This window comes from Melanostigma gelatinosum, assembly GCF_949748355.1.
Source record: "Melanostigma gelatinosum genome assembly, chromosome: 18".
Lineage (NCBI taxonomy): Eukaryota > Metazoa > Chordata > Actinopteri > Perciformes > Zoarcidae > Melanostigma > Melanostigma gelatinosum.
The window spans coordinates 8051802-8075353 of record NC_136651.1 but is presented as its reverse complement, the minus strand read 5'-3'; the positions used below and the strand labels follow the sequence as shown (position 1 = coordinate 8075353).

At 45.5% G+C, this 23552-nt stretch overlaps 1 protein-coding gene across 1 annotated transcript in view; it reads left to right on the top strand.

The window, feature by feature from the left end:
• Nucleotides 1-23350, top strand: part of LOC306792493 (putative E3 ubiquitin-protein ligase HERC1) — a gene marked incomplete at its 5' end in the record, with an annotated part of 32900 nt that extends 9550 nt beyond the window's left edge. The window contains 57 exons of the mRNA XM_079289668.1: nt 115-415; nt 544-592; nt 669-714; nt 1265-1518; nt 1800-1997; nt 2153-2273; nt 2956-3196; nt 3329-3495; nt 3638-3790; nt 3900-3997; nt 4111-4206; nt 4502-4669; nt 4791-5030; nt 5122-5205; nt 5472-5688; nt 5856-6141; nt 6489-7180; nt 7340-7553; nt 8192-8361; nt 8974-9057; nt 9611-9797; nt 9923-10050; nt 10243-10466; nt 10624-10883; nt 11029-11081; nt 11185-11382; nt 12727-12892; nt 12995-13226; nt 13557-13785; nt 13890-14167; nt 14307-14434; nt 14687-14814; nt 14983-15210; nt 15741-15868; nt 15952-16151; nt 16351-16465; nt 16625-16753; nt 16928-17026; nt 17231-17404; nt 17498-17782; nt 17903-17968; nt 18128-18253; nt 18353-18491; nt 18622-18803; nt 18945-19100; nt 19183-19305; nt 19517-19619; nt 19929-20098; nt 20203-20341; nt 20440-20609; nt 20720-20889; nt 21092-21257; nt 21372-21448; nt 21573-21825; nt 21931-22083; nt 22410-22715; nt 22812-23350. Of these exons, the coding sequence (XP_079145794.1) occupies nt 115-415; nt 544-592; nt 669-714; nt 1265-1518; nt 1800-1997; nt 2153-2273; nt 2956-3196; nt 3329-3495; nt 3638-3790; nt 3900-3997; nt 4111-4206; nt 4502-4669; nt 4791-5030; nt 5122-5205; nt 5472-5688; nt 5856-6141; nt 6489-7180; nt 7340-7553; nt 8192-8361; nt 8974-9057; nt 9611-9797; nt 9923-10050; nt 10243-10466; nt 10624-10883; nt 11029-11081; nt 11185-11382; nt 12727-12892; nt 12995-13226; nt 13557-13785; nt 13890-14167; nt 14307-14434; nt 14687-14814; nt 14983-15210; nt 15741-15868; nt 15952-16151; nt 16351-16465; nt 16625-16753; nt 16928-17026; nt 17231-17404; nt 17498-17782; nt 17903-17968; nt 18128-18253; nt 18353-18491; nt 18622-18803; nt 18945-19100; nt 19183-19305; nt 19517-19619; nt 19929-20098; nt 20203-20341; nt 20440-20609; nt 20720-20889; nt 21092-21257; nt 21372-21448; nt 21573-21825; nt 21931-22083; nt 22410-22715; nt 22812-22997 (10133 nt within the window). The 3' untranslated portion in view covers nt 22998-23350. The remainder of the gene's footprint in view (nt 1-114; nt 416-543; nt 593-668; nt 715-1264; nt 1519-1799; nt 1998-2152; nt 2274-2955; nt 3197-3328; nt 3496-3637; nt 3791-3899; nt 3998-4110; nt 4207-4501; nt 4670-4790; nt 5031-5121; nt 5206-5471; nt 5689-5855; nt 6142-6488; nt 7181-7339; nt 7554-8191; nt 8362-8973; nt 9058-9610; nt 9798-9922; nt 10051-10242; nt 10467-10623; nt 10884-11028; nt 11082-11184; nt 11383-12726; nt 12893-12994; nt 13227-13556; nt 13786-13889; nt 14168-14306; nt 14435-14686; nt 14815-14982; nt 15211-15740; nt 15869-15951; nt 16152-16350; nt 16466-16624; nt 16754-16927; nt 17027-17230; nt 17405-17497; nt 17783-17902; nt 17969-18127; nt 18254-18352; nt 18492-18621; nt 18804-18944; nt 19101-19182; nt 19306-19516; nt 19620-19928; nt 20099-20202; nt 20342-20439; nt 20610-20719; nt 20890-21091; nt 21258-21371; nt 21449-21572; nt 21826-21930; nt 22084-22409; nt 22716-22811) is intronic.
• Between the last annotated feature and the right edge of the window lie 202 nt (nt 23351-23552).

Below are 23552 nucleotides of genomic sequence, written 5' to 3'. Positions count from 1 at the left end.
CAGCGATGTTGAAAGCAGGCAGGCCCAGACAGAAATACACACACACACACACATACACACACATACACGCACAACATTACGATACATCTGATCCTCACATGTCTCTGCCTGCAGAAGTCCTAGAATCATTTATGGCCACCCGGGAGGCCATGCAAGTACAGCAGAACGTGACAGTGTACGAATCCTTTGGCACTTCCACCCTCCCCAGCAGCATGGAGAGCCCCGTCAGCCCAGACAGGGAGCTGGATCCAAAGCAGCAGAGGGAGAAGCAGAGGGAATCCAAGGAAAGCTTGGGTTTCCCGGCTGCATGCCATCTGGTGGTGTCCCGCTGTCTCTTCCTCCTGCTGGGGGTCAGGCCTGCTTGTGTGGAACCCGGCGAAAGGGAGAATAGTCAGGCCGTGAACAATGGAGCAAGGTTAGAGTTTATGTTCGGCAGCTATGTTTTTTTTTTTTGGTGGTAAGTTTGTTCTTGTTTTTGTGGTTGCAGTTGTGTTTTTTGTGGGCTGTTGTTGCACTGAACTGTCCTTATCATCCCACTTTTAGGAAATCAACAACAGAATTCCTATTGATGGCTGCCGATGACCGAAAACAGGCGAGTCTGGTACTCAACCAGAATGTGGCCCCACCCCTCTTTATTAGTGCTAATGTATTGTCTTTGTCTTACTTAGTCTGACCAATCCAAAAACTCATTGGGATCTTCCAAGAATAAAATGGGTAGGTGGAATATGTTTACTCCTAAATATTTGTTCAATTAATGCATTTAAAAAAAATTATAATACTTACCGACAATCATGTATTGACGGAATAGTTCAGAGAATTCGATGAGAAGATCAACCGGGCTCTCATAGTAAGGTTTCAGTCAGCAACCCGTTAGCTTATCTTAGCATAAGGACTGGAAACAGCCATGGCCTGGCTGTGGTCCGGCAAGAAAGCGCATCAACGTATTTCCCAAAATGTCCAACTATGACTTTTACTAATGTGTCATTCTAATGTGTATGCTGTTCATTTTTTTTTTTTAAGCTTCTTATTGTGTTCTCAGAGTTGTCTATTTGGGTCAGCAAAGATTGTTACACATCACGCCTGCATTAATTCCAGGGGAACATGTTGTAGCATGAAGAGTCATATTTTTAGTCTCTTATTGTAAAGTAGTATTTTTTTCATACATAAATCAAAACTGGATTAATAACTCTGTCAGAGGTGTTGAGAGATGGGATCAGAAAAGAGTACAATACTGGCCTTTATTATTCTGGTCTGTCTGTTCCAGGTTTACCTCTTTGTTCTCTGGGCATCATGAAAGACGCTTGGGATCGCCTCCGCCAGTGTATCAGCCCAACCTCAACTATGACCCACTACGGCAACAACACTTTGCCTATTCTCAACCAGGTGTTCCACTTTGTCTGCGGGAGCCTGAACCACTCGTCATCCTCCTCACCAACACTGCCAGGTGGACAGACATGCACTCAGGCAGATACGAAGGCCATTTATTTAGCTATACTGCAGCAGCAACAGAGGGCTGAGGTAATACAACTTTCCCCTTTCACACAGTAGTTCATTATTGCTGCTGAGGAATGAAAACTCTGGAACAGCTGCAGCTATTTGTTCATTTATTGGTTTCCTCATGTTTTTGGTGGTTTTAAATCTCATGAATGTAATGACAGAAGTTATCAGCCACACAGGTAATAATTGAAAATCTGCCAAAAACAATGCCGTGCTGGACATTATTTGGAGCTGATCTGGGCGTTCGGCGAATGCATTTAAAGGTCTTAACTAACTACTAACCTTTCCCTTGTTGTGCTCAGTTGCGTCTGGAGGCCTTCTGTCAGATGTCGTCCTTCCTGTCTAGGATGGAGGAGAAGGGCAGCGGGTTCACCGTCTCCCCTCAGTGTCCTGCATTGTTGCAGTCCGTGCAGCTTCAGTTCCTCTCTGGATGTTTTGCTCTGGGAACACAAATCATCGCCTCTCACTCTGGAGCTGATTATGAGATGCAGCATTACATGGTACATCTAGTAATCTCGCTCTCGCAATGTTTGTGACGATGTTTGTGAAAGCTGGCAAGAAAGAAGGAATGAATATTTAATTCAAGCCAGATGGTCTGAGGAGAATCACTGAATATTGTTTGAATTAATCTCCAATTCCTCTTTTCTTAATCCAGTCTGGTACGCGTTCAGCTTCTATGGATATGCAAAGAGAGCTGCAATCTGCAGCCCACACATTCTACCAGCAGGTGGTGCGGGTCCTCAAGCAGAGGGTCCTGTTGGAGCGAGAACATCCAGGTTTGTTCATGAATTACTTTCAGGAATTTCATTATTGTCTACAGTTTCACAGTTCATCCTGGACGAGGGCCGAGGGCGTGCACGATGCTCTCTCATGGCTTAAAGTTGCAAACAGATATACTTACTTTGGCCACGCCTAAAAGCTTACACTCAAAGATTTCATATTTCAATGACAGACACTCTCATACTACCACTCAGGTAACACTAGCGCATTTAATTCAATGCGGAAAACGCCTTTAACAACTAGAAAATGATATTCTTTCAAGATAAATAACTGTTTTGTTTGTTTAAGAATGTGATGTCTTGTGTATGGCTGTATGTCCTTCGGGCTTTGTTGTCTTGGCATGAACCTCCTCAGGGATCTCGTTTCAGTGTATTTAGTCTGTTCTGTTTGTTTGATTTTATTCCACTGAGTGCTCTCCTTCCGGATGGAAACAGAGTTTTGTTTTGTTCTATTTTTATAAAATTTTGTTTTCTCTGTTTATTGTGAGAGTTATGACTGTTGTGATTTCCCTTTTAGAGGGTTCTGTGTGGGTATATAGCGGACTATGTTAGACTTATGTGGGTTGTGTGTTTAAGTGTTCATGTATGTTGCATATACTGCCCTGCACAACTCCATGCTGCAGCAGTTTTTTAAATTAAATTTTGCATGTGGTTGAGATGCTGTCTCTGTCGTAACCAGGTTCCTGCCAGCACCTTCTCCTGGCCACAATGTTTGCACTGAATTTCTGCTACCAACCAGTGGACCTGGTGCTGGTCATCAAATGTGGCATCCTGGAGATCCTTTGCATGCTGACCAACAACAGCTGTGCACTGATGAACCAGGGCTGGTTTGCAGCCTCCAAATCTGGATCCCTGCTGCTCAGTGGGGCTGTTAGACTAGCTTGTGCCCGTCTGCTTCAGATATTGACTGTGGCTGCAAGGTGAGAAATGAAGAGACTACAAACAGCTGCAACAACAAGTGTTCATTACTTCTCTTATTGTTATTTTCATTGATTCAAAACTGAAAGTGCACTTTAGTGTCACATGCGAAACAAATTGTCCTTTGTTTTCAGCTCCTGTGAGGATCTGCTGCCTATGGATGTATCCCATGCTCTAATGGAAGTGCTGTGTGAGCAGCTCCAAAATATCCTGTATACTTTCCACCAGCAGCAGACAGCAGAGCGAGGAACTGCTGAGAGGGCAGATCTGGACTCCTGCAGCAAGAGCGCAAATCTAACTGGTGTTGCACATTAAGCTATTTTAAACTTTGAAATATATGTAAAAATGTTTTACAAATAGCACCACACAATGAAGTCTGTTGTTATTAAGGACAAATTATGCATTTGTGAAGCCTCACTGAAAATAGTTTTTGTTGTTTTTAGGAGTGGAAAGCAGCAAAGTGGTTGAATCTCAGCTTGCAGATTTCTTGGTGTTTCTGAGGCGTGTACTGTCATTAAGAGTAATGAAAAGACTTTCTACTTTTGTCAAATGGATTGAGCCAATCATGGCCATTATGTCACACAAGTGCTCTTCAGGTAAGACAATTTAAATAAAAAAACAGCATTGATATGATTTTTAAAGTGCAGAACAGTTTATTTTGGTTCCTTTTTAATTCCCTGTTTATTTCCACCGTCCGCTCTTCAGGATCCTCGTGCTTCCAGAACCTCCGCACTAAGCTCCTGGCGTTCCATGTTTTAGAAAGGCTGTTACCTGCTTGTTCTGAACCGGTTCAAATTCAACAGGTATGATGTTAAATGCAACATGCAAGTGAAGTAGCTAATGAAGACGATCAACATTTGTGAGTTTGAAAATGTGAATGTAATAATGAAGTAGGTTGTTCTCCATTCTCTTGTAGATTGTTAAACAACTCTTTCAGCTCTTGTCTGTTTATATGTGGAAGGAACCACTGGCTGAGAAGAACCACGAGGAGACGGCTGAAAAAGAAAAGAGGGTAACACAGCAGTATTACAACGCTGTCAGCTCCTTAGACATCTTACAATAATAACACTATGTACCTCTTACTATATAATACTATTAACGATTAACCTAAGTCGCATGTCTCTGGGCTGTGGGAGGAAGCCCACACTGACGAGGGGAGAACATGCAAACTCCACTCAGAAGGGTGTGAAGGGGGCCTGGATCCAACCAGGACCCGCCTTCACCGTGCAGCCCAGGTTGTCATATTGTGTTGCTTTGGTATTGCACATTGTTTGTTAACCAGTTGTTTTCCAACTCGTGTTTTGCAGAACCCTGGCAGCTATGATGAATGTATTCCCATTGGAGATTTTTCCTTCGACCCACACAAGATAATCTGCTGTTCTCTGGAGAGCGGGAACATCCTCACCCACGGCTCGGGAGGCAAAGGGTACGGCCTGGCAACCACTGCCATCACAGCTGGCTGTTTCATTTGGACGGTAAGGAACTGATAGATGTACATAAAGAATGAAAACGCTGATACAGTTGTTGTTCAGATTGTACCACTGAAATGTGCACGGAGAACATGTTCAACAAACTGATCAATACTTCTTTCCTCAGTTCTATATTACCAAAGAGAACAGAGGCAATGAGGCCACGTGTATTGGCGTTTCACGCTGGCCAGTCAGAGATCACAACCACCACACCACCACAGACATGTGGCTGTACCGGGCCTACAGTGGCAACCTGTACCATGGAGGGGAACTGGTCCGCACACTTCCCTCCTTTACCCAAGGTGACACGGTCACCTGCATCCTGGACATGGAGGCTCACACCATATCATTTGCTAAGAATGACAAGGTCTGACCAAATATTCAGTATTCAGGGCTTTTACTCTTGTTGGCTGTTGTAGGTTTTTGCAATGTCTGCGTTTTTTGTGTTTTTCTGCTAGGAACCAAAGTTGGCATTTGAAGGTGTGGTCGCCTCCGAACTGTATCCTTGTGTGTTGTTCTACAGCAGTAATCCTGGAGAGAAGGTACTTGATATACTGTGCATACTATTGGCACTTACTCAATAGGCCAAGTGGCACTTTTGTCCCCCATCTTTTAATCCTGTGTAGGCAGGCATGAGTGTGTTTTTGCCACCAGACATGTCTTTGGCCACAGTCAGTAAAAATATAATTTTAGAACTAGATTAGAGGAGCACAGACAGCTGGCCCTTCATACAGTGAGATGAAGGCAGAGTAAATGCGAGGAAACAATAGGTAGATGTTACAGAATTGTGCCTCTGTATTTCTCACAGGTGGCACTGCGTGACCTCAAGATGCGAGGCATGCCCAGTAACCTTCTGCCCGGGGAGCCTCTCTGCAGCCCTCGGACCACGGTGCTGCTGGAGTCAACAGTGCAGCTCCTCCGTAGGCTCCATCAGTGCGACCAGTGGGCCTCGCACATCAACCAGTACATCCACACCCACCTGGAGCTCATCGGTCCCCTGCTCAAAGAGGATGACTTCAATCCAGGTCGGACACAGCATCGGCAGTGGTCACTTATAGGCCCGTTTAGACTGCTCTTAAATAGACCTTGCTCTACTTTCATTTTTTAAACACTTTGCTAGCACAGGAAACCTTTTTATGTCATCTATTTTCAACTCTTTGTTTTCTATTCACTGTCTGACATTCTCCTCCAGGCGTCAGTCCCACACACCCTGAGAATGAAAGGGACCGAGACGTTGCTGGAGACGACACGGGGGATTTGTTGGGACATCGTCGGTGCCTGTCGGAGGCCAAGCTGGCTGCTCTTTGCACTGAAGTGTGGCCGGTCCTGGCCCTGATCGGAGGAGTGGACAGCGGCCTCCGGGCTGGAGGTCTGTGCCTGCACAAGCCCAGTGGACGCACGGCCATTCTGCTGGGAGTCCTGAAAGAAGGAAGCTCTCTAGCCAAGCTCCAGTGGGAGGAGGCAGACCTCTCTGTCAGGTATCACAAATATATATTCATATATATTGATGACATGACATGTCATTGCATATGTTTCTCAAATGATAGTTCTCATTAACTTCCATTAAACAATTCTTATATTTTTCTTGTCTTCGTCCTTTCAGCATGTTTCTTATTACTCTGTATAATTATTTTCTGTCGGTGTTTAATTTTCCTCCAAGCAATCTGTCTAACATCTTACTTTATTTTCCTCATTAACCCCCCTGATCTCACTTTGTTTTTGCTTCTTCCTCCTCATTCTTAAATCCATTAACTCCTGTTGAATCCATCCTGGTGTCACTCCATGCTATATCTGTGGGTTCTTCCCATCCGTCCCAATAACTAAGCTCCATGAATTCTTGGTCACCCAGCGACACGCCGATCGTCTCACTGGAGCCCTGTGACCTATCCCGCTGCGATGTCACCCCGCTCGGAGGCCTCAAACCCACGGTGTTGTTAGACCTGATTTATTTGATGGGGCTGCTGGAGGAGCAGGGATGGCAGGGGGCTTACCCAGCCTCCAAAAGGAAATACTCTGAGGAGAGCATGAGAGAAAGTGAGGCGGTCGAGACGGACCCCTTCCCATCACAGTCCACAACCAAAGATGCCACAAAGACTGACCATCAGGAGTTGACCTGTCCACCCCAAACATCCCAGACCTCCAAAGTGGATGCCTTTGCACATGAACTGAGAGCAGTTAGAGTCTCATACCTACTCATTGGAGCTTTGAAATCCCTGACTGTCATTTTTAGTTGTGAGAAGCTATCCGATTTGCTCCTAGTGCCTAAACATGACCCTTCCTCTTCAATGAGTCCCCTTTCCAGCTCAAACCTTGATCAAGCCAAGGCCAGCAGCCACCAGTGGGATGAGAGTGCTGAGCTGAGGTCAGTGCTTCAGTATGTGGTGCAGAGCATGGTGAAGTGGGCAGTCAGGCCCTGTCCCATCAAACAGAGCGTGTCTCTGGTCGACCTGGAAAGGGCTCAGGTCATGATCTACAAAGGAGCCCTTAGCAGACTGCAGGAGGACAAAGAACACAAAGGTATCTAGATTCATGGATTATATTTAAGACACTTGTTATTTTAAGTAGTAGTTAGTTCTGTGTTGCAGAAGCTGGAATAGTTAACTGTCAGACTTGCCAGTTAGTTTTCTGTCAAGTATTTGGTGTGATCTGGCCTCCCTCTCCTCCTTGTCCTTGCAGAATCAGGCCACCACTTGTCCTCTCAGCCCATCTCCAAGTCCTCCAGCTCTGTGTCCTTGTACAGCGCGGGTTCAGAAGGCACCGCCATCTTTGGCCAATCAAACAGAGCCTCTGCCTCGTCCTCTAACACCGACTTGGCATCCTCTCTGCCAGCAAACCTGCAGGCGGATGGCCTTGATAATTTCAACCCCTTCTTTCCCATCAGCCTCCTCCAGTGAGTATAGAATGGATTAACCATGAGTGATTTTCATTTGATGCAACTGTTGGTTGAGTAATTCGTACTGAACATTGCTGAATAGACACAAACACAGCAACCAGAGTTATCTTCCATTCTCGTGTTGTTATGATTGCTACAGACCTGTATCTTTTGGCAGCAGCAGCTTTTCTGAAGTCCAGGGAATGGGTGAGTTAGGATGTATATGAAAAAAAAGAGTTAGGATTCTTCCTGCACTGTCTTTAACCTCAGCTGCAGCTCTGCCTGCTTGTTGTTCTGTTAACCCGGCCCAGCTGACCACAGTGGCAGTGTTAGTCGTGCTTTCAAGTGGCAAACAAACAGCCTGAGTGCCATATGATCAAACAGGAAATCAAATCAAAGCCGTCCAGTGAGGAGAGTTTTGACAAGAACAGCCCAGAGATAGTGAGAAGTCTCTCATTAAGCAAATACCGGACTTGAGCATTTCAATATTTGATATACATGGATGCATGCTTGGTTTATTGTGATTTGTAGGCATCTCACCTTATTCCTTCGGAAACATTACATTTCAAATGTCAGGTCAGGCCTGAATACTGGCAGTACAGCACCACGTGCACTGTGTTACTACTGTATATACTGTATCTTGACTCCCCCTCCAGGCACATGGTCTTAACTCGGTTCCCCACGCTCACCGGCCTGGTTAGCGCTCCCCCCGTGCTGCACCCGTGCTTCAGCCTGGCCAGCTCTGCTTCTTGTGACGCCTTCACAGAGCAGCAGACTAGCTTCATGGAACCAGGTCCCTGCAGCACACAGGCCAGAAGCAGCCTGGGTAAGAACAAGCGCAGGGATAAACTGTCGGACATCAATACAAAGAAGTCGAATTTGAAAAATTAGTGACCAATGACATACGGTGTTAAAGAGAATAGCTCTGCTAATCCTTGCGGTCCTGCAGGTCAGTTGATTTAAAAAAACAACCTTTTTACCTTATATTCAAACACGCTACTGATATGATTTGAAAAAATTCAGTTATTGTAAAACTATGGGGTATTATGATTACTCGGTGGGATCTGTCTGTCTCTTGCATGGTCTTTTTATGTCCTGCTCTATGTCTCAACACGGCATGTGTTTTGCTTTGCTATTGCACAGATATGATATTTATATTATCAAATGCATGGGTGACACAGTTTGTGCCCTCACATGCTTAATTAAATGGCACCATTTTATTTTTCATCATCAGTTATGTTTGCTTACTTTTGGTGCTTGTTGTAGTCTTTAAACTCATGAAGCAGAACACCAACTGAGGATAAAACAAAATGCGAAAATATTTCTTTCATTCTGACAATTTCACGACAGTCTTCATGCACAGTATGAACATTTTAAAATGTAGCCGTGGGCTTCTTTTTGTTTTCTGTGTACTTTTCCTTTTCTCCTCAATCACCAGAACGGACACAAATGTTTGTCACCAGTCGGTTGCTAGAAATGGGATTCTCTATGAGACATATCTACTGGGCCATGGAGGCAGCAGGTACTGCTCTGTGGAGTGTCTGACGTCACAAAATCGTTTTGCTTCATGTGCTTTCTATGTTTAAACATCTGTCCGTCACTGTGCGCCGCAGCCTTCTTTGTCGTCGTAAAGAGCTCTTGCTCCTGGTGGAAATCAGTTGGGCTTTTCACTAAAATGTTGCTCACAGAATATATCGGCTTCTAAGTCTGCGATTTAACTACATGGTAAAGGTGAACAAATTCTCATTCTGAAAAGTGCTATTTTCAAGTAAAATATATATATTATATCAATCATTATACATTTGAATGTTTTCAGCGGGACCTGTTTAAATCACAAACCCTCCACATTAATGAAATTCGAGACCTTCCCTCACTTTCATTTTTTCATCATTTCACACACTAACCCTTATCAAACACTGTATCATCAGAGCAGATGTGCCAGTCTGACCTCAGACAGCACACAGAAGCGTGATCATCTGGTGGTGATGTCCAACACGAATTAGAGATGCAACATTCCATGATCCATCTTTTCTTTTTGAACTCTGACAGTTCACCTTCCCTGTGGTCCCTCCCAGATGTAGCAGGTGACTTGGACTCGCAAACCATCGAGGTGTTGGCCAGCTGGATGCTAGAGCACCCCCTGACGGAGGAGCAGCAGGCAGCTGAGTCAGCTAGACCGGAGGGTGCTCCTGACACCCCGTCGCCAGATGGGCCAGAGACGGTGCAATGTCCTGAGCGCCCCACCAGTCAAATCAATGAAAGGTCAGGGATTAAAGGAACATACTCGCATTGTTTTTATTTTATTTTTTTGACACTGGCATTATGATATTATCACTCTTATGAATACAACCAGTAGAATGATGGGCTGTATGTTGTTTTGGTTATAGTCTGTTGCCTGGGCTCGACTGGATAGAGAGGGAGAATTTCTTGGATGTCCACCTCACAAGGAACCGGCCTCCTCCAGCACGCCGGCGACGCTCAGGCCCGAGTCAGAGGACTTCTTTTCGAAGGGCAGGTCAGAGTCGCAGCTTCGACCCAGAAATAATTTGTGCACAAAAAAAAGCAGATATTGTAAAAAAACAGAAAGGAAAAAGAACAACTACACAAATGTCTACATGCTGGTTTTCGAGCTCCCATTACCTGATTGAACTATTGTGATGACCCTCGCAATTTCTATACATTTAACTCTTTTCATTTTCATTTGAAGCAAACACCATCTTTTCAGACTTGCCGTCACCCAACCCCCTCCCGGAGCTGTACCAACAGCACACATCAGTCAGTGATTGGCCGGAGCAGGTGGAGTTTCATCCCTACTCTACTGAGGAGTCCGAGTTGGGCTACATGGACGACCCATACCATGAAGAAACCTATGAGGATCTGCTCACCCCTTCATTCTTCAGCTTGGAGAGAGACGCGCTCCAGATAGTGGAGGTAACACACACACACACACACGTGTTGTCATCACCAAGGCTGCATGACATAACAGAAACAAAAATACCATTTGTGATTACTTTGAATTCAAAATATACAAAACACTGTGTTGCTTGTGGGCCTTTTTTTTGTTTCATGGTTTGTTTGAAACGTTTAGGCTGGAGAAGAACACAGTCAGATGGTGAAGTGTGAGCTGTGCAGCACCCTTACCCTGCAGTTTAACAATCACATAAAGCGACGTCACCCGGGTTGCGGTCAGAGTGCTGCGCGTAAGGGTTACGACAGCACCGGGGCCTACGTGGATGTCTGGTTCAAAGGGGAGTGTGGCTCCAACTTCCCCTTCTACCTCCTCTGCAGCTCCTGCAGGGAAAAGTATCTGGCTGCAAACCTGAGCGATCCAAGCTCTAAATATGAACGGTATAGTAGATAATATAAGAAATTATGGATTCATGCAGCCAATAATGATGCCTTCAGACTGGTTCTTGTTCTCATGCTTTTATAGACTCAGTTGGTTGAAGTAGATTGGTTATGGAGCATGTTATTTGTCTTCCTTTTGCTTCAGGATTAAAGGCCTGACCTCTGATTTGATTGGCCAATTGGACAGCACGTCTGACGGTAGGGAAGGTCACAGAATAAAAGTTGTACAACAGAACAATTTCGTCTTTGAAATAATTCTTCTGTTGATTTCATGATATGAATGATGCTTGCGTTTGCTCAGATGATTGGGAAATCAGCCACCGAGACGAGTGTTGCGCAGACGAGCTGACAGGACTGGAGGACTTTGGGCTTTTACTGAGACCACTGGGGCTGACTGAACAGAAGCTGGTGCCAGACCCCATTGCCTTCACTGAGCCGGATCCCCTCGGAGCCCTGGTTTACAGCTCAGCTGACCCGACGAGAGCGGCAGCTTCCAAAGGTATTACGTTTTGGTAGAGAAAGACCAAAGTCCTGTCATTTGCTAAATGCATTCGAGTCACTTTGAGTTCAAAAGTGTCTCAAAATATCTAATTCAGCAAAATGTTTACAGTTAAAACAGAATTGAAGATGATGTGCTTTGATATATGATGCATGATAGTTAGGATATCTATGGTGCAGTACTGAAAAAATAAGAAAGAAACGGTTGTATGCAGGCCTGATCATTAGGGAACAGACGTGCAGTATCCTGTTTAAAGGGCAGAGCTGGGGTTGTTTCAAGGACAAAAGACGAGCATTGCGTCATCATGCGCCACTCGCCGAGGCCGTACCCCCTTTTAGAGGAAGGATCGCACTGTCTCATAAGGAGAGGAAAGGATCCAGGGTGAATAGTAGCTGTCAGTGTAAATTGCTAAATGATGCTGGTGACAGTTACTGCTGATGTATAGTTTGGCTTCAGTGGGAGGCTGTTGCAGCAAAGTCTTACAGCATAGCAGCATCAGACTGTCGTCTCCGACTTAATCTCACCGAGTCTAGATCAAACCTGTTATCAGGTTGTATAGAATGTATGTGTATATGTCCGAATAAGCAATATCTGGCGACTGTGTTGGGTCATTGATCCACTTGGGAAGGGAAGACGGCAGAACGATCAATCTTAAATTATTAATATATCGTGAATGTTCAGACAAGGACGCAAAATAATTGTTATACATAGAAGAAATAGATAAATACATAGAAACTTGTCAAAATTATAATCCAAACAAATTGGAATGACAACCCTTAGTTTTCTATCCCCCCCCACAAAAGGGGCGTGGCCTTGATGTTTTGAAAAGTATACTGATAAATGTGGTGAAAAATAGCTTCCTTCAACCTAAAGATCTCGATGTGAACAAAACACGCACCTTAGCATCAGTCGACATTGCCTCCGCATGATTTTTCTGCAGGTCTGCCCTGAGTCTAGGACAGTGTGACGCCGAGCCAATCACAATCATCCACACACCTCTGAATATCACATTGCTGGCCATATGACTCTGTAGCCAACTGTCCTCTTGTTCATGTTGCAGTGACTGTTTCTGTAACTATAGCTCTGCTGAAAGATTCAGCCCACTTGTTGTAACACCCACCCACCTTCCCTCTGTGCTTGTCCAACCACAGTCAAACTCACTGCAGCATGGTGACTCATCACTCATTCATCATAGCTGCGCATCTGAAGCACACGGCAATGTACTCCCAGTTGTCCCATGTGATCCATTATTCTGACTTTTCTTGCATGCCCACACGATATGTGTGAGTTTATCGAGATGTATAAGGGATTCGTCAACTGTCTTTATGTGTTTTTCTTCACCAGGGAATGCCCTTGTTGAGCAGAAGACCTCTCTGAGCCTTGGACAGCAGGCAGTATCACTGAGGGACTCTCATGATAGACTAAAGGCTTTAAGAAGAGTCACTTCCACGGCCCAGATTCTGCTAGCTTACAGCATGGTGATGAGAGCACTGTCTCAGACTGCTTCCAGGTACATTCCACCAGTATATATATATATATAGCCTTCAAGCTAATTTTCTTCCCCCATCAATTCAACGTGGTTTCAAGAGTCTTCTTTATTCTTCCTCTCCAGTTCATCAGTGTGCAGCCACTCTAACGGACTAGAGTCCTTGGGTTTGGCAGATATCCGTATCCTGGTTCGTCTGATGACTCTAGCAGCAGCGGGCAGGGCTCACACCTGTGTGGACAGACAGCCAGCAGAGCGCAACAACTCCCCCTGCCTCAGCTTTCTGACCTCAGCCATCGGCATTGTGGTGTCCCACAGCCCTACTGCTTACAGGCAGCTAGTGAAGATATGCACTCAGGTCAGTTTTCTTCAGTTCATCCACTTATCATTGTATTATGCTAATTACTAGGGCTGGAGATATGGTTCAGTGGACTTCTAGACTGAACTAATTATTGGTAGAAAACCTGCTCAAATATTACTGGTTGTTGTAGGTTCAGTTTAACAATTTCTAGTAAATTAACACATTTGGTTTATTGTTCAGCCCTACTTATTATAAATTATGAAATTTAAGATCCATTTAAACATTATCCTGGCTTTCGAAGGATTAATACATTGTGAACAAATGTAACTGTTAGCAAATGAATGGAGGTTCTTAAATGTCTTTTTCACATTATTGCCTGTACTGTAGGAACTGATGGCAGCAGCTACAGGGGTGAACATCGGGGCCATCACTGACCCGCCGCAGAGAAGTCGTCTGAACACCAGTCAAACAGCTGCAGCCCAGGGAGCCCAGCAACAGAAGGACTTCAATGAGCAGACGCCTCCCACATTCCTGGTGACACAAAACCTGGTGTCCCTGCTCACCGAAAAGGGTGCTGTCTGCCACGGCCCAGATAAGACAGACCACGAGGCCACCGGTGAGAGGAAGCAGTTGTGCCGTTATGTATAATTATCTCTTACCGCGTTTGACATCTTGTGAGTTTGTTATTCATCATAGCTCTCCTCTTCATATGTGACCTAGACACAGGAAACCAAGGGGTGTCTTCTTCGTCCTTGCCTCCCTCCCCTTTACCCCACCTGAGTGCCAGAGTGGGCCCTCTGGAGCTGGCTAATGCATTGGCAGCATGTGTGCTGTCTGCCAGGCTGACCAGTAAACACCGCCAGTGGGCAGCAAAGCAGCTGGTGCAGGCTTTGGCTGCCACGGGGAGGGACGGTCCTAATCGGCCCCAAACATACAGCGACCTGGCTGGCGACTTGCGCAAAAGTTCTCTCAAGAGGCTGGAAGGACATTACAACAAGGTGAGGGACTCGCAATGTGATCCGCATTATAGCTTCATCCGTTACATTTCAGTAAAACTGGGAACATGCCTGGTATTTCACAACCTATCATGAGAGGGGGAATTTAAAAGAAGCTTTCTATTATTTCGGATCTGTTCAGGTGACTAGCTGTTCCTGGAACAGGGGCCAGAATTTGCTGACTACATGCTCTCAGGACAAGGTGGTGCAACTGTGGAGCATCAGCCAGAGCAATGTGGAATTACACACCACCTTCTCCTGCATTACCAGGTTTGGTCTGCTTCTTTCAGTAGAATTTTACAGCGGCATGCACATTTTGTATCCATTCATATTTATACCGATGAATTGAAGGTCACTTATGAATGAAATAATGTAGTTTTAGTCAAATACATAAAATGTTTGTTTCTTGTAGATGAAGCAACAAGCTAAGACATTTCTGAAGAGCAGAGGGGTTTCTATTCTATCGAAGAACTTGGATGAGTTATAGTTGTAAACGTTTCCTTCCTCTGACTCTCTCTCCAGTAAGATGGACAGATCAGGCAGCGAGAGGCCCGGTAGGTGTCAACACATGGCTCCTGTATACTGGAGCACAGGGGGGAACTTTTTGGCTGCCCCAGATAACAAACACATCACCATCATGAACATCAGGGGTAAGTCTATCGAAGCAGGACCCTGCTTTACCCCACGTTTGTAATAAAATGTTTTTCGGCTGTAACTTGAAATGTTTCTGCTGAACTATTTACAAAAAGTTGTAATATCCCCATTAATTAGCACAGTGCGTTCTACAATTTATTTATTCATTTTTTGTGTTACTTCAGGATCTCATTGTCATGTGGAGGCGCAGGTGTCTCGGGTCACAGCCCTCTGCTGGGCTCAAACCTTCAGCTTGTCGGTTCTTGACCAGTCAGCGGCCGGTCAGAACAGACCCGCAGAGAGTCTGCTGGTGGCCCGGCTGGATGGCTCTCTCTGCTGGCTGCAGGTCACAATGCAGCAGATAGACCTGCATGTAACGAGCACCGAACTCACCCGCTGCCACAGGAAAGAGGGTGAGGAGGCTGCTACACACACACACACACACACACACACACACACACACACACTGTTACTGTTTAAAACTATAGCTTCTTACTCGGAGATTGAAACCACTGTCACGCCTGTACAGTGAATATAAAGCCAGAGAATACAATTTGGAAGCAAAGGATACAAAGAATTTGACCTACCAGCACGTCTAAAGCTCACATTAACACGTGACATTTTGTTTGTTTAATATATACACAAACCGACATTTAGAAACATCAAGTAGCAGGTTCACAGTGAGTTACATGCTTGAACTATTTTTTGACTGGACACAGTGACTTCCTGGAGTTTTATTTCGGTTTGCACAGCCGTTTCCCTCTACTTTCACTCTCTCTTTTCAGTCTGCTAAGCTAACTGCCTGCTTGCTGTAGCTTAATATTACACAGACGAGCGAGTGGTATCAATCTTCACATCTCAAGTCTCGTCGGGAACAAGTTTATTTCTCAAAATGTGAAACTATATGTCGAAGAGATTGATCTTCTCGTCCCATCTTTCCCAGCTCCCCAGTGTGTCGCCTGGCACAGTGAGGACAAGCCTTTCGCAGTGGGCTACCCCAATGGAATGATCCTTTTGTCCACAACTGAGGCCTATGACAATGAGCAGCCTGTCGTGCTGTCTGTCTTTCAGGTTTGTCAGTCGACATGTGACATAAAATGCACATCATGTCCCACTCTCCTCTTATTGACCACTCCTCTCTCCTTCACACGCAGGACAGTGTGGGTTCTCTAAAATGGGACCCCACAGGACACTTGCTGCTCTGTTTGGGGAGGTCAGAGGTAGTGAAGATACTGGGACGCTCTGGGGGAAACTGGGTGACCCTCCACTCCCTCATCCACTCCAGCACCGTTAACATCGCCGAATGGTGCCCACTCTCCGGCAGAGCACCTGATCCCCGGCTCATGGTGGCTGCGTGAGTTCACATAACTAATCGAATGCTGTGCTTCTTTTCTAACATCACCCTTAACTTAACAACACTACAAAGAAAGAGATGGAAATAGTGGAAATCTAGTTATAGAGTGACTGCTGTGATCTGATCTGTTAATAACCTTGAAATTAATGTTGGTATGTTTGTTGTAAATTCTCATTTATTTCTCTCCATGTTCCTACAGAGGTTGTCAGAATGGCTCTGTGCATGTCTGGACACTGCCGCAGGGCGGGACGTTTGTGTCTTTGCCCAACATATTGAACAGCTCTCAGCGTCAAGATAAAAGCACTGAAGTCCAGGTCAGTTTGGATTGTAGCTTCTTTTTTGCAGCCCTGGTGCTACAAATAACCTTAAATTGTAGTATGATTAAAGCTTAGCAGGATTATATGTGCCAGTCACTCGTTTAAGTTAGATTTTAAGCTCATATAATCATCCAGTTCTGTTTCTTTTTACAGCAGGAGAGTGCAAAGTGTGTGTTCGTGCTTCATGGCCACATCACAGCAGTGAAGTCGCTGTCATTTTGCTCCAGTGGACTGGCTCTGGTCTCTGGAGGGATCGGGGGACTGCTCAACATCTGGTCCTTACAGGTCAGAAGCAACATTCACTATTTGCTTGACCTGAAGTCAGTGCGAAGATTACTTTCTTTTAACAGGCAACATTACCAGACAGCTAAACCATGATTGTCTATTATTCAAACATACGTCTGTCAAAAGGTCTCATTTCAGAGTTTTAACCCTCGGGCATCTCTGTGCATCTTGCAGGATGGTTCAGTCTTGCAGACTGTTACAGGTTTGGGTTCGGTCGTCGGTACTACCTGGATACCGAAATTGGGTGTAGCTGCCTGCTTTGGGAGGTCAAAGGTAATGTGGATCACTCATACCGTTAATTTCCAGAGCTCGTTTCCTGTTTTATTCTAATTCAAACAGTCTCCTGGCTTTAACTTCATATTCAGCATCCAGACGTTTCTTCATACTATTCTATACTAATGTTACCTTCAATGTTATTTATCGGTTAATTACAATAAGAGGAGTTGTAAAAACATTACGTTAACATGTCTTTTCCAGGATGTTTTGTTGATCTGCTGCACCCCTGACTGGATCAGTCAAAATCACGTGCTAGCTTCCTGTCGTATGGTCCTCAGAAGCCAGAACATCCTGGGTCTAAATCGAGCGCCTTGTCTGGCCGTCTTTCTGGAGAGGCTGCCCTTGTTGTTGCAGGAGCAGTACAGCTACGAGCGGGTCATTACTGCAACTATGCTTTTGAAGTTGTTTTTGTGTTGTTTTGTGGGCCTCGGCTGAGACCTGATTTTTAAATTCCGTCTCTTAATGCAGACCCATGTGGCGGCCGGTGACCAGCTGGTCCACAGTGCCTTCCTGCAGACCCTGGCCTCCCTGAGCGTTGGGTTGTCCTTAGAGAAACACCTGTGCCGTTACCCTCGCCCTCCGCACCACACAAGTCCCGATGCCCACTCCTGCCCGCCAGAGTGGAGCTGGCTCGCCACGTACGCCACTACTGTCCGCAGCGCTGAGGCTATTGCCAGCGGTACCGCCTTCCCAGAATCCTTCAATCTCTCCGAGTTTCAGGAGGTGGATGTCACTGAAATCAGCAAGGCACTAGTGAGTGACGGTTGTCTTTGAGCTATAGTTTGTTTAGGAAATGGTCAGAAGGACTCTGAATTGACTGCAATATACACAAGTTTCCCAATGTAGGTATTGAGAGACTTCTCTGTTTACTAGGACAACAGTAAGTGGAGCTTCAGGATGGATGAACAGCTGATGTCATGGGCCACCACCAGACCAGAGGTAACAGTTTTGAAACGGTGCACAGCACACACACAATAATGTCTTCAAATGTTCTCTCTGTCTCTCTCGTCTCATCTGCACAATCAGATCGTATTTTATTTTAGCTGGAGAGTGTTTTTAATATGTTGTCATTTCTATTTCACCTGCTGTGTTTCTTAGGACTGGCAACTTGGGGGGAAAAGTGAAGTCTACTTGTGGGGGAACGGACGTTACGGACAGTTGGCAGGAATGGGAACCAACCTCATGATGCCCACTCTTGCACCCTCTCTGTTACAGACACAACAGGTAGCAACTTTCTTTCTTTCTTACACAGGACACCGACTTTGCCCAGGATTTCTACTGTTTTCTAATTTTTCTCTCCCTTTTGCGGGTGTTGTCGTTCAGGTTGTGTGTGGACAGAACTGTTCCTTCCTGGTCCAGTTCAATGGGACTGTACTGGCTGTGGGAGAAGGACAGTATGGCCGACTGGGTCAGGGAAATTCTGATGATGTCTATGTCCCCACTATCATCTCTGCTTTTCAAGGTACAGTATTCATCCAAATGTGTGCCTCAAACAATGTTTTTATCCAAAACAGAACAGTATTGAAACATATTTCAGTTTAATGTAGTAATTTTAGAAGTTGAGCTGTACTGACTCTCTAATCTGTGGGCAGGGTATGTGGTGACTCAGCTGGTGACGTCCTGTGGATCTGACGGACACTCGATGGCTCTGACTGAGACTGGGGAGGTGTTCAGTTGGGGGGATGGAGATTTTGGAAAACTGGGCCATGGCAACAGTGAAAGGCAGAGGAGACCTAAACAGATAGAGGCCTTACAAGGAGAAGAGGTCATTCAGGTAGAGACGAACCTGCTTTGAACTCCGACGGGAAAGGAACAAAGTTTTAAAAGAACTAAAGTTGAATTGTTAGACACAGACAAATCCATTTATCTTTGTGTTTTTCTGAAATGTTCATTTGACTTTTGTTCCTCTTCCCAGCTTGCGTGTGGTTTCCGGCACTCAGCTGTGGTAACAGCAGACGGGAAGCTGTTCACCTTCGGCAGTGGTGAATCTGGTCGCCTGGGTCAAAGGTCAACATCCAACAAGATGCTGCCTGAAAGGGTGGCTGCCCTAGAGGGATATCATGTGGGACAGGTGAGAAATGGACTGTTTGTTTTATACAGTATCCACAGTGAAATAGGACAAAATAACACAACAACTTAATCACCTCTCTCAGGTGTCATGCGGTCTCAACCACACACTCGTGCTGTCCCTCGATGGAATGGTTGTGTGGGCATTTGGAGATGGGGACTATGGCAAATTGGGAACTGGTTCCTCTACAGCGAAATACTACCCTCAGGTAAGTTAATGGTGACGAAGGCACGCATTCAGGAATCCTCAAAAGACAAAACATTTGATTTATGTTATTACCTGGTTATAACAGATACCAAAGTCATGCTTGTTATTCCCTGTATTGTATCCAATTTCTTTAAGTATGTATTCACTTATCTTAATTGAGTGCTTTTATTTAGTATAGATGAAACATTATTTTTGGCTGTTCATAATTTCAGAAAGTGGAACAGCTCTGCAACAGGGGGATTAAGAAGGTCAGTTGCGGAACTCAGTTCTCTGTGGCGTTGGCCTGTTATGGACATGTTTACACATTTGGACAAGGTACGTTTTACTGTGAAGGTGGATTCTGCAACTGTGTTGTTGTACTGTGCCTCCATTTAGCTTTTGAGACACCTACAGTGTTTCTTATTTATGTCATAACTATGCAGCATTTTCTTAAGTGTAAATAAGTTGATCTGAAATTCGAGTGATGTGTGACAGGGAGGGAATGTTCTCTTCCAAATCAATTCACCGACTTACTTGGCACGATGAAAAGCTGCATGCGGAAATTAATATACAAGTTTCTTGGTTTATTTTTTGAGCACATTTGTACATGCCAATGTGTTTACTTGGCTTCCTTCCATCACTTAGAGCGTCTGATCGGCCTGCCGGACTCCATGCTGAGGAATAAATCCCGCCCCCAGCTTGTGCCGTCTCTGGAGGGGCTGTTCATAGACGACATCGCTGTGGGCTGTGAACATGTGCTCGCCCTGTCCTCCACTGGGGACGTCTATGCCTGGGGCTGCAACAGTGAGGGACAGGTAAACAACAGCCTCTGGAATAAAATCGCACACTTTGACAATCTGAAGTGTGCTTTCATTGCACATCAGAAGCACAATTATTGACTTTTATGCGTGTGTTCCAGCTTGGCCTTGGCCACTCCAACCCAGTGAAAGAGCCCACGCTCGTAACAACCCTCCAGGGGAAAAACATAAGACAGATCTCCGGTGGCCGCTGCCACAGTTCAGCATGGACCACCCCCTCTACCTCAATGAAAAACTCAGGTACACACTCAGTCCTGCGGTACAAGCAAAGACTCTTTGGAGCTATAATCCATGAAAGGCAACACACTCAGGACTCCGTTTGTCACCTTCATCTCCAGGTGGCCCTGGAAGTTTCCAGCTAGGCCTTCCCCAGTCAGTTCCTCCCCAGTACAACACTCTGAAAGACTGCAGCCCCGATGTCCTCAGCATGCGCCTCAGGGTACTCTACCACTTCTCTGATCTCATGTACAAGTCCTGGAGGCTGCTCAGCCTGGACGCCAAGAATCCGGTAATGCCCTTTCTAATAATTATTCACTTGCTGCTTGTTAGCCTTCTCTGTGCCTCGCTGTCATTTTTTTTCATTTTAATGCCTCATTCCCTGTCCTGCGCTCTATCCAGCTGTTCATGTCACGCTATAGTTCAGGGACGACAGCCATCATCCGGGGTGATCTCAGAGGTCTTCTATCACCCAAGGTCAACACTCTGCCTCTAGTGCGCTCCATTGGCAGAACAATGACCCAGGGCAAAACCTATGGGCCACAGATCACTGTGAAACGGATTTCCACAAGGTAAGGATGACCATGATATTCAGTCTGCAGGGGTCAGCTGGTGGAGAAACAGGAGGTGACCAAAATAACTGGCCAGCGGGAATATTTTGCATTTCAAGACTTCCGTCCGTTCGTTATATTGCAATGTTCTATTTCTGATAGTATTTGTTCCTCGAAGCTTTGATCGATGTCCCCCCCCCCCCCCCTCCCTTACACTCCACAGAGGGCGTTCGAGCAAGCCCATCTTTGTGCAGATCGCCAAGCAAGTGGTGAGCCTGAATCCTCCGGAGCTGCGGCTTCCGTCGCGGGCCTGGAAGGTCAAGCTCGTCGGAGAGGGAGCCGACGATGCCGGGGGAGTGTTTGACGACACCATAACTGAGATGTGCCAGGTAGGACGGAAACCACGCAGAGAAGGTCTAAGAGCAACGGAGACGAGCTAAAAATGAAGCCTGCAATATTCTCTGCTGCTTGTCAATTGATGATATGAAATATGTTTTCACCAGGAGCTGCAGTCTGGCGTGGTGGATCTTCTGATTCATACTCCCAACAGCTTTGCAGATGTGGGCAGTAACACTGACAGGTGCACATTTTGTACTTATCTTTTGATAACTCCAACAAAAACAGTACCTTTTTAAGCATAACTTAACATAACATTAAAAAAAAAAATCATCTTTACTTCTGGCGTTGGCTGTGTACCCTGATAGGTTCCTGTTGAACCCAGCGTCTCTCTCAGATGATCACATGGTCCAGTTTCGCTTCCTGGGCATCCTCATGGCTGTGGCTATTCGCACCAAGAAACCTCTGGACTTACATCTGGCTCCTTGGGTGTGGAAACAGCTCTGCTCGATGCCACTGGGTGAGCCTGACCTGGAGGAGGTGGACCTGCTCACCTACCGCGCCCTGCATGGCATCCGTCACCTGGAAAACAGTGGAATCACAGAGGACAATTTCCATGTGGTGAGATACCATGCACATCCTCTAACTGCTGAGTTCACCTTTTCATTCTCTGTAATCCAACCCCTCACTTTGTTTTTTGCGCTCCTGCAATATCTCCGTATAAAGATGATCCCGCTGGACTTGTTTATGGCCCAAAGTGCAGATGGAAGGCTGGTACCTGTAGTTCCTGGAGGTCAGAACATCTCCCTGACCTACGCCAACCGGACTGAATATGTTGCGAGAGCTCTGGACTACAGGCTCCATGAAATGGATTCACAGGTTTGAAATGTTGGAGATTGATTTTGGTGGGTTTAGCCGATCTCTTCAAATGCATCCACATAACCTATATGCATGGCTGGTTTAAAAAATACGAGTTATAATACTAATTTCCACCATCTAATTTCACCAAACAGACCTGACCTACATACACCGTTTTATTGTACAATATGAAATGAGTGTGTATTTCCCCCTACTGTATCTGTAGCTCATGTATTGTAAACACCAGTTTGCATTACGGCTCACTAGACAGACTGTTTGTTGTTGCTGGTGTTCCCTTCATCTCGTCCTCAGAAGCATCAAAGCTGACGTTGCTCTGTTGTGTCCAGGTGGCAGCAGTCAGAGAGGGCATGTCCACCATCATCCCCGTGCCCCTCCTCTCTCTGCTGACAGCACAGCAGCTGGAGCAGCTGGTCTGTGGCCTGCCAGAGGTCTCTGTTGAGATGCTGAAGAAGCTGGTGCGGTACCGTGACATCACCGAGAGCCACCAGCTCATTGGCTGGTTTTGGCAGAGCCTGGAGGAGTTCACCAATGAGGAGCGAGTGCTTTTCCTCCGTTTCGTCTCTGGCCGGTCCAGGTTGCCTTCCAACCCAGCTGATATCACACAGAAGTTCCAAATCATCAAGGTTGATCGGGTGAGGTCCATCGCTAATGAAAATAACAAGTTGACAAGGGCAAACGTATCAATAGTACAAACTACTAAACCTTTCCCCCCCCATCATGTCCTTCAGCCCGTCAACGGCCTCCCTACGGCACAGACCTGCTTCTTCCTGTTTCGCCTGCCCCCTTACACGAGCCAGGCCGTCCTCGCTGAGCGTCTGCGTTACTCCATCCACAACTGTCCCTCCATCGACATGGACAACTACATGCTGACCCACAACACCGACGCAGCAGACAGCTCCGACACAGAGGAGTGAAGCGGCCAGCCGTGGTCAACCTGGTGACGAATGTATCTTCTCCCATGCCATGCACATTATGCACTGAACACAGACTTTTATTCTCCAAACCTGTAAGGTAGTGTACTGTACTGTTTATATGTTGGTTGAAATTCAGGAAATGTGTAGTTTTGGTTTTCCAAATGTGAAAGGTGTTGTAAATAATGCAGTGCTTACTCTGAATCAACACTACAGGGATACGGAATAAGAGTTTTTAAACTATATAGGTGAATAAGCCACAAAAAAGGAGTTAACGTGCCTGTTTGTTTGAAAATATGTAATAATTTAATGACCTGTCCAACACAGACAGTATTATTGTAAAATAAAAGAGTGTTTAAATAAGCATTTTGGTTTTATTTCTGCATCCAAATGAGAATTTTAGTGAATTATTTTCTGAAGAATATACACATCAAGATATGTATTTACATTCATATTCTGAACTAGAAAAAGCATTTCCTGCTGAAAATGAGTTGGAATGCTGAAAACTGAAATTAATTGCAGAAACATTGCTGAAAATAGATATCCAATTCAAAAACT